This window comes from Candoia aspera, chromosome 4 (genome assembly GCF_035149785.1).
Source record: "Candoia aspera isolate rCanAsp1 chromosome 4, rCanAsp1.hap2, whole genome shotgun sequence".
NCBI classification, from domain to species: domain Eukaryota; kingdom Metazoa; phylum Chordata; class Lepidosauria; order Squamata; family Boidae; genus Candoia; species Candoia aspera.
In genome coordinates, this window is record NC_086156.1 from 96,252,528 (window position 1) to 96,261,822 (window position 9,295).

Genomic DNA, 9,295 nt, shown 5'->3' on the forward strand with positions numbered 1-9,295 from the left:
CTGTGCTGATATTTTTGCTCAGTAATTCCAACTGGTTATTTTTATATCTCCTTATTTATTTACAGACTGCTATGCTACTTCAATCAGATCAAATGAAGAAGGAGAAGGAGAAGGCTAAGGAGAAGGACCATAAAAGACATGGCTTAGATGTTTCTTTCCCCCAACAATATTGACTGGATGTACATGCTCCGGAAGGAGTGAAATCATCATACGTGTGTCTAATTCCCTCATTTTGTAGGTAATCTGGATATTAATAGAGGTAAATCTGCTGAGATCCACCAGGATCAAAAGGGTCAAGTTTTTTCATTCACTGGGACTGCCAAGTATACTGAAAATTGATTCCTTGAAAAACATTCAAAAGAAGTAGGGAAAATTACTTTAAATTTAAAAAAAAGAAAGAAAGGAAAGGAAAGGGAAAGGAAGGGAAGGGAAGGGAAAAAAAAGATTTAACAGTCAACAACAATAATCTTTATATTCTGTACAAAGTGGAAGACTTAGGGAAAGGAAGAGTCCAGAAGATTTTAATAATCTGAAATGAAGTTTTGTCTCCTCTCACAACATTAGTACTCAATGTACTAGACAACATTATACCTGAGGTGTATTTGTACAAATAGTTACAGAAAACCAGTGTGATTTACAGGCTATTACCAAAACCTTCTAACTTCAAACTTGCAAGCCAACTCATCCTTGGAAGCAAGATCTTTCAAAGAAAGCAACATGGAAGACCATCAGGATCTGGCCTCACCATTTCGCTCGAACCCACCAATAGACATGTCCCCATGAGAAAGAATACTCCGCCCACTGAAGGGTGATAAGGTAAGCACAGTTGAGTTAACAGCAGACTAGCTAGGACTGTCTCCTTCCGCATGAACTGAAGAGAAAAGGCCCCTAGTCTCTTGAGTAGGGATGCAAAGTACCAGCAATGGGAAGCAGACAAATAAAGCACGAAAAAATAAAACAAAGGCAAAATGGGGTCCTCCCCGTTTCTCTTCTAAAAGTTCAGAGGAGAGAGAGAGAGAGAGAACCTCCTGACCAGAATGGATGTTTGGAGTTTGAATTTCCCAGGTTTTGCTGCACTCTGCCCCTTATCTAAGGTGATCCATTAATGATTTCATATTTGCAACACTGGGACTGCTTTCTGCCCTTGATCTCAAATCGGAAAAGTGAAAGTTATTTGTAAGAGTGAAGGAGATCAAAGAGGTAAAGCAGACCTCTACCATCAGCTATAAAGCCTCAGGGATGGATGCCTTCAAATTAGATTTGATCCGCCTGACATATTTTGTCCCCTCCTTTTGGGGGGAGATGGGCAGTGATAGAAATATGAATAATAAATAAATAAATAAATATTTTTGGAAAAAAATATTGCCAGCAGGAAGATTATAGAGATCACCATCCACAGTGGAAAGCAAAAACCAACATCAAGCTTTTTATTATTACATTAACAACATACAATTGCTACGTTATAAATTACAGCAAAGGGCACTCTCAGTTAAACTCATTCCTTTTCTCTCTTCATTAGCTGTTCCCTGGTGTTAAGGTTGGGCTTGATCAAAATAATATAGCATTTGGGGAAAAAGATGCAGCCCAACAAACCAGCACTAGAGGTTAAGATGGAAAATATTTCCACAGCCACCATGTACTTTCCTTTAGTGCTCAAGTAGGTTGGAACAAAGGAGAGCCAAACACTGCAGAAGACCAGCATGCTGAAAGTGATGAACTTGGCTTCATTGAAGGTGTCAGGTAACGTCCTGGCCAAGAACGCAACGATGAAACTAACAACAGCCAACAAACCCATATAGGTCAGGACAGAATAAAACATGATCTCAGATCCCTGGTTACACTGCAGGACAATTTCTTCAAGCACTGAGTGCATGTCAAAGTCTGGGAAGGGGGGAGAGTTTGCCAGCCATGACATACAAATGGCTGTTTGAATAAGAGAGCAGGAAATGACGATGGCGTTGGAGAGTCTCTTTCCCATGAAGAGTCTCATCCTGGATCCTGGCTTGGTGGCCAGGAAAGCCAGAACCACTGTGACAGTTTTTGCCAACACAGAAGACACAGCCATGGAGAAGGAGACGCCAAAAGCAGGTTGTTGGAGGAGACATATCCCCTTCTTGGGACGGCCAAGGAAGAGGAGTGCAGACAGGAAGCAGAGCAGGAGGGAGGTGAGGAGAATGTAGGTGAGGTCTCGGTTATTGGCGACCACAATGGGAGTGCTGTGGTTCTTCACAAAGATCCCAAGGACGAAGGCTGAGAGCACAGAAAAGAGAAGAGCAAAGAAGGCTAAACTGATCCCCAGAGGTTCTTCGTAAGACAAAAAGGTCACAGTCTTTGGACTGCAGGAATCCTGATGTACGTTGGGAAAGCTTCCATCTTTACAAGTATAGCATTCGTTACTATCTGAAAAAATGATGAGACAAAAAATGTGGTCTTCATCTCAGGAACCTTCCCAGAGTACAGTGTGCATTTCAGCAATAAGGTTCTTTAATAAGTAGTGTATATTCCTTACGCACTTACACATATAACAAATAATCTATTAAACGGTAAGTATACAATATGTGTCTGAGTCTCTGTGTGGATAACACAGTTACTGAGTTTATATTCATGGCAATAATAAAATAGTAATCATAATGTAGCATATGTTCCCTGCTGATGTTGTGGATGATACTGGTGTGATGTACTGGGAAAGTCTCCAGTTTTGATATTCATAATGCAGTGTTAGTGAAATCATGCTCCCAGGATAATTGCGGCCAGTGTCCTGAATTCATGTCTCCCAATTCTTGTATCACTACCATAAATTCTAAACTAAATGTGCTAAAACAATAAAATAACAAAAGCATTAGAGATGTCCTCTATCTCTGAAGAGAAAGGTGTAAATTTCTAAGAATGGTTTGCAATTCTCCCTTTTCTGGACACAACCATGTTTGCTAATCTCAGTGATTAGAAAAGGTCAGACCATAGTTGGAAAGTTTTTCTCTTTGGGATAGAATAGGAATGGCCAAGCTCCAGGCTTCAGTATTCATATTTCGACTCCCTTCAGCAGGTTTAGAATTATAAAAGGAAGACTCCCGGGTTACGAACAGTACTCCCACATTCCTCTAGAGTGCCACCATTTGCTGCTAAGTCCAAGCAGCAGGTTTCTTACCCTCCTTCTCTGAAATCTTCCCATCTGGGCACGAGATGCAGTCATAGCAGCAAAAGGGCTCCCCTTCCTTCCCTTTCTTGCTGGAACCAGGACGGCAACTCTCACTGCATATTGAAAGAGGCTGAGACTAATCCATCAATGAGAAAAAATACTGGCAATTTTGAGTTTATGACATTGTATAGCTTGAGATACCCATTTTATATTTTACGTTTACCTTTATATTTATATTTTCGAAGTACAGTTTGTATTGCATTTTAATCTGTATTTATTTTTAGTTTTATTGTAAACCACCCAGAGTTGGTCTTTGAGTGAGATGGGTGGTGACAAAATCTGAAATATACTGGATATCAATAAAATAAATAAAGAGCATTGATCAATTCATTGATCAACTCTGGAGGACAGTAGATGCTAAAATCCTAACAATTTTTAAGTTGAACTATTGGCAGACATTGCCATCGGTATACTTGTGTCATGTCATGACTAATGATCTATTATTCCTGGATGGAATTAATATGTCATCATGGTTAATGCTCCAGAAATGACATTTTTACTCTGAAAGATCATAAACAGAATAAAAATAAAAAGTTTTACAGTACAGTTGTACAGTTATACATTCATAACAACTAGAAATAATGAAGACCACTGTGGAGTCTTATCTTATCAGAATTGTTCGTTCTATTATTACTACTATTATTATTATTTGCATGTGATAAAGGACTTCATGGCTGGTGAAAAAACAGCAGCTTTCCAAAACGCCTTGATTTTCAATCTTACCTGGTTAAACCAGCTATGCCAAGTTATGGCATCTTTATTAATGATGAAAGTTTGGTCAGTGGGAACTCCAGAATCCACCTTCCCAACTTTCACTCTAACAAAGGAGTGGTTTGAAAAAACAATCCAGTTCATTACATCCAGACCAGCTAGTAATTCTCCATTGGAATCTAGAGAAACCTCATCCCCAGCAGTATTATTAAATGAAAGACCTTTCAGGAAGTGATGCACCTAGAATGAAAAGGGAAAGACAGAAGTTTAGAAAGATACAATTGTACCTTTGGGGGAAAATGTCTAGAAGACAGAGGAGGAGCAAAATGGAACTCAAAGCTTCATTGAAACAACATTTTGCATGATTACCGCTGGTGTGAAAGTAGGATGGAAATGGAATCAAAGATGGTTTACAATTTCCTTTATACCACAGTATGTTCTGCAGTTCCTGATTACCTGAGGATGTTCTCCCCATTTACCTGCCAGGCAACTTGATTGTGAACATTCAAGCTTCCTTCATCTACTCTTGTTCTATGTCTAAGTCGAGACAACATCATGGTATGTAAAGCATAGGCCACAGCATAGACAGCATTATAGATGCTGTAACTGTGTCCAATCATGCCCATTTCAAAAAGGATTTTAGGAAGGTTTTCCATATTCTCTCTCCCAGTGCACAGATCTCCAACCACCTTGCCAACCACTGAGGTTGGAATTACACAGTTGAAGACCTGTTGCCAGAAGTCCATGATAAAGCCATCGCCTTTTGGGTTAAGAGGATTTCTGCTTTCAAGAAAAGGTTTAAATCCTGGTGGGCTGTTGGTGTGAATTGTGAAGGACAGAGCACCATCGATTATTTGTATATCCCAATCCTTTTGATAGACTTTTGATGCAAGTTCAGCTTGAGATGTCAATATCCATACTTTCCCTTTTGCTGTGTCAATATCATGTTCTTTTTTTGACAGATATGGTAACCATCTCAGGAGATATAAGGCATTGGACTCTCCATAACAAATCATAACATTGCTTTTACCTTCCATGATTTTATCATGTAATTTTGCACCTTGTTCAAATAGAGAAGACAATTCATTGACTGACTCTATCTGGGCAATTCTCTCTGTCAATGTAAAGCAAATGCCATGCTTAGAAAATAACGGAATGATCATATCTAGAAATCTTTCTCCATTGTCATTTTCCATCACGATAACCCCAATCCATGTCCAGTTGAAATGGAGAAGCAACAATAGAATCCCTTTATATTGAAGTCTTTCCTTAGGGCTCATTTGGAAGAAGGAAAGTCCTGGGGTTTTATAGTTCATGACAGGAGCAGAGCCATAGATGAGCTGAAGTAGGTTTAAGGGGAAAAGAAAAGAGGGAAGGGGTGGAGGAACATTTGCTTATAATTAATTGTTTCCAGCTTTCCCTGAACTTCATTTGTTAACCCAAAGAACACAATTGACATCATTCCATTGTATTATCTGCTGGTACTCAACTAGGACTGATCCAGGATAATAGTTTCTGGACTACGACGCTTTAATTAGTTTAGGTCTGAGTGAGGAACCTGCTTAATTTATATTAATTTTTGAAAAATCATTTTTATAATGACCACATAAAACTGTGGAATTTTTTGTTTTTTGTTTATATATATTTTTACTTAAAATTGTTTTTCTGTTTGCAAACACTGCATGTCTCTTTAAATTATTCAGATATAAAATCCATGTCACCCTGGATCACTTTATTCAAAGTGTTGCTTAATTTTCCCTCAAGCTCACCTCTTGCTGCCCTATGATCACCATTAATGTAGCGTGACATGCAACTACCGTATCTCCAACCTAGGGATTCTAATTTTCATATGCACCAATAACCTAGACTATATTAATTTCTATTTGCATCCCTTTTATTTAACAAGCTACAAGGGAAAAGTCATCACAGAAATATCTTCCCAAAGGAAGTAATAAACCTTGAATTACTTAAGTGAATCCTCGACTGGGATGACGTCGGAATTTACAGTCATGAATTCACAGTTACATGCAGCGCTAAAATAATGCAATCCATCAATCTACTAAATTCTCGATTGAATTGCATCCATTATCTTGTTGCATTTCTACATTATGATATTAAAATTCAAAAAATACAAATTTCAAATTATTAATATTTTTGTATTTTAAATATTTTTAAAATGATTCAATTAAGACCATTAAGGAAATCCCAGGGATGCAGGCTGGAATGGGAAATGGAATATGTGTGTGTGTGGGTGTGTGTATGTATATGTATGTATGTATGTGTGTCTGTTTGTGTATGTCTGTGTGTGTGGGTGTGTATGTATGTATGTGTGTGTATGTATATGTATATGTATGTATGTGTATGTGTGTGTGTGTGTATGTATGTATATATATATGTATGTGTGTGTATATATATATATATATATATATATATATATATATAATGCAATAGCTGTTTAAGAACTTTAAGAGTGATTATATAGGCAATGCTTTATCTGCAAATAATTCCTTGTCTCGTTATTGTATCAGCTACAATACAATTATGGAGCACATACTGCTGGAAAAGTCTTGCTGAAGCTACTAAGAATCACTACAGGACTCCACAGAGATCACTCTTAATCCTGTCTGAGTGCTTAGTCTGGGGCATGTAAGGACTTGTACAGTATGGATAGTGACGTTGTTCATCAGAAGATGGCCCTTGATCCTGGAGAGATGTTCCCCTCTCTTAAACGTATTGGTCTGAACCACCACTTTTCCAGACAATACTCTGTTCACCATCATATCCGAAAAGCAGGCTTCAAGCTCCAAATTGTGAATTCATCTGCATAGGTGCATTAATGTAACATTTGCAGCTGAGAAATAATTCCTCATGCATCCATGTACAACTTCATTATTTTAAGCAGTGTCTTTGGAAAATGCTGATGGTGTAGTTGGACAAAAAACATGGTGGAAATGTCATACCTTTCACCATGCTTGTAATGGAAGCAGATGGTTAAATTAGGTTTAAAGAAATGCCCTTGACTCATATGAATGGATGCGGTGATGTATATAATTTAAAGCGAGATGAGCTCCCAGGTTAGGAATGTATGCATTATACTCAGCTTAATTTACACAAATGCAAATATAAATATAAAGAAGCAGCCATTCAGTTTGCTGCACCTCTGTGTCATTTTTCATTTGTTCATTCAGTTTGCCTCCTGCTCTTTCTCTAGAGGAAAAGGCAGGAAGTATTCTCTTCTTCTCTCTCCCTTTGGCGTGCATATCCTCTAACAGATCATGTCTAGCGAACAAACCTTCTTCAATTACCTTATCTTAGCCTTTGAGTTGGTACAGCAGATGCTGCACAAGGTTGAAACTATTCCTCCTGTGGAAATCATTACATTTCAGTAGGTCATAGTCTACTGAATAATGTTATTCATTGGTGCTATTATTTGCCCTTGCTTTCTTTTTGGCTAAAAAATACTATAAATTGAATAAACTTTTTTTAAAAGAAGTAATAAGTAAACACATATGATGTGGAAATACTGTTAATAAAAATTCCATTGGCTTTCTCTGATTGAGAGATCTTAAACAAACGTGAACATCCAGAAAAGTAAGAAATGATATTGTGCTCCAATAGTTAGGCATGAGGCTGATGTACTCTACCTGTGGAACCTTGTAGTTATCCAAGATATTTGCAATGTGAATGGAGGTTTTGGAGTCCAGTCCCCCAATCACCGCTGTCAGATCATTCTGGATGCCACTGATATAGTTAGGAACAAAGCTCTTCATGGTGTAAAGCAGTAACATTGTGGCATGGTAGGTCTTCTGGGCACTGAAGTGACTGTCAAGGATGTGGAAGCCCAAGGTGACATTGGGTAAGAGATGAGGGTTTTCACTGATCTCCTTCACTGCAAATTCCAGGGCCAGGATGTGTTGGTAATTCTTAGGCAGTAAACTACAAGAAGAAATAAACTATATAAATTTAGAGAGTCTTCCATACAAGGTAGTTTTTTGGAAAACAGAAAAAAAGAAAGATTGAAGTTAATAGGGAATTTTAAAAGGTCATCTATGATTCCAGTTCTAAATATAGTTAAAACAAGAGGTTTTAGAGTTTTTTTTAATAAACTTGTAGCCCAATTTCCTTCCTTGGATTCATTTTTAATATGATTCTGTCTGGATGCATCCCTGCGATTTAGAAAAGTGGGACCTTAAATTGTTTTTGGGATGGTAAACAGCACCCTCAATAGGAACTAAGATAGACAAATCATATAGTAATAAATGTTGGAAATACATGGAACATATGGAACGTTTTACCACATGTTCTGGAGATGAAAAAATAAACCAAAGTCCTGTAAAGATATACACAGGACAATGCAGGAAATTTTGGAATTTAAATCTGAAATGAAACCACACCTTTTCCTCCTAGGTATATTTCCAGGAAAAAAAGTCAACCAGAAACGTCATAATTTTTGTAAAAGATATATGCTCATAGCAGTGGGAATAACTTTTGCCCATACTGAAAAAAGATATAATTCCAACAATATCCAATTGGGAACTTAAACTTGGAGAACATGCAGCAATGGCAAAATTAAATGCATATATTCATAACAGATATTAACTAAATTCAAGCAAGAATGGTTCTCATAGAGACAATACATCACGCAAGATGTATTAAGACTTAGAACAACATAATAAACATTTTAAAAAGAAATAAAAGATAATTAAAAGAAAAGTGGAACCTTCACATGTTTCATTATTCGTTGTACCTCAAATATGGTCCATAAAAAGAAAAAAGGAAGCCACTGGCACATATAGGATAAAACAGGTCCTTCATACACAAAATGCAAATCTATTGAGTAAAGAAATAAAAAGTGCAGGAATTAAATCAGAAAGTGAGATATCAGATGAGGCTGAGATAAATTGGTGTAATATAGAAGTAGTGAAAGAAATCATGGAAAACTAGAAGATTTAGAATTAAGCCTTACTGAGTCCCACAATGCACTCAGAGTTTACACAGTCTAAGATGTGGCACATTCACTCCCCACAGTCTCTGGAAGAAGGAGCTCCTTTTCTTCAGTATCTGTGATTCTAGGAGTATTTTCTACATTAAGCTAATCTATCCTTCTTTAGGCTGCAGCTTTAGGACTGCTCAATCTTTTAAGAAAATAGAGGAACATAAAAGGTCTTACATCAGGTCTCCACGCAATGATGGTGAGGGCTCTTCCCTGAAATTTATAGCATTGTCCAGGAAATATGCTAGAGTTGCTATGCCACCAATTACAATGTCTCCCGATTTGTGATATGAATGCTGTGGCTTACGAGGCGTATGAATTTTACAATTCGTATTATAAGCCTTGCATGCTTTAGGACAGAACAGGGCTACAAGCAAAGGTACTACAAGCACCAT

At 37.5% G+C, this 9,295-nt stretch overlaps 1 protein-coding gene across 1 annotated transcript; it reads right to left on the bottom strand.

The window, feature by feature from the left end:
- Nucleotides 1-1,495: 1,495 nt before the first annotated feature.
- On the bottom strand, nucleotides 1,496-9,295 carry LOC134496749 (vomeronasal type-2 receptor 26-like). The gene is made up of 6 exons (XM_063302458.1): nucleotides 9,078-9,295; nucleotides 7,552-7,843; nucleotides 4,387-5,247; nucleotides 3,920-4,147; nucleotides 3,146-3,272; nucleotides 1,496-2,400 (listed from the first exon to the last, which is right to left on the bottom strand). The coding sequence occupies exons 1-6, from the start codon at nucleotides 9,293-9,295 to the stop codon at nucleotides 1,496-1,498; spliced, it is 2,631 nt and encodes an 876-aa protein (XP_063158528.1).

Coding starts and splice junctions, on each gene's coding strand:
- LOC134496749 (XM_063302458.1), bottom strand. CDS start 9,295: ATGGTGCTTGTAGTACCTTTGCTTGTAGCCCTGTTCTGTCCTAAAGCA. Junction 5,248..7,551: donor ATAACTACAAGGTTCCACAG/GTAGAGTACATC, acceptor AACCTACTTCAG/CTCATCTATGGCTCTGCTCC. Junction 2,401..3,145: donor GAAGATTTCAGAGAAGGAGG/GTAAGAAACCTG, acceptor TCATTTTTTCAG/ATAGTAACGAATGCTATACT.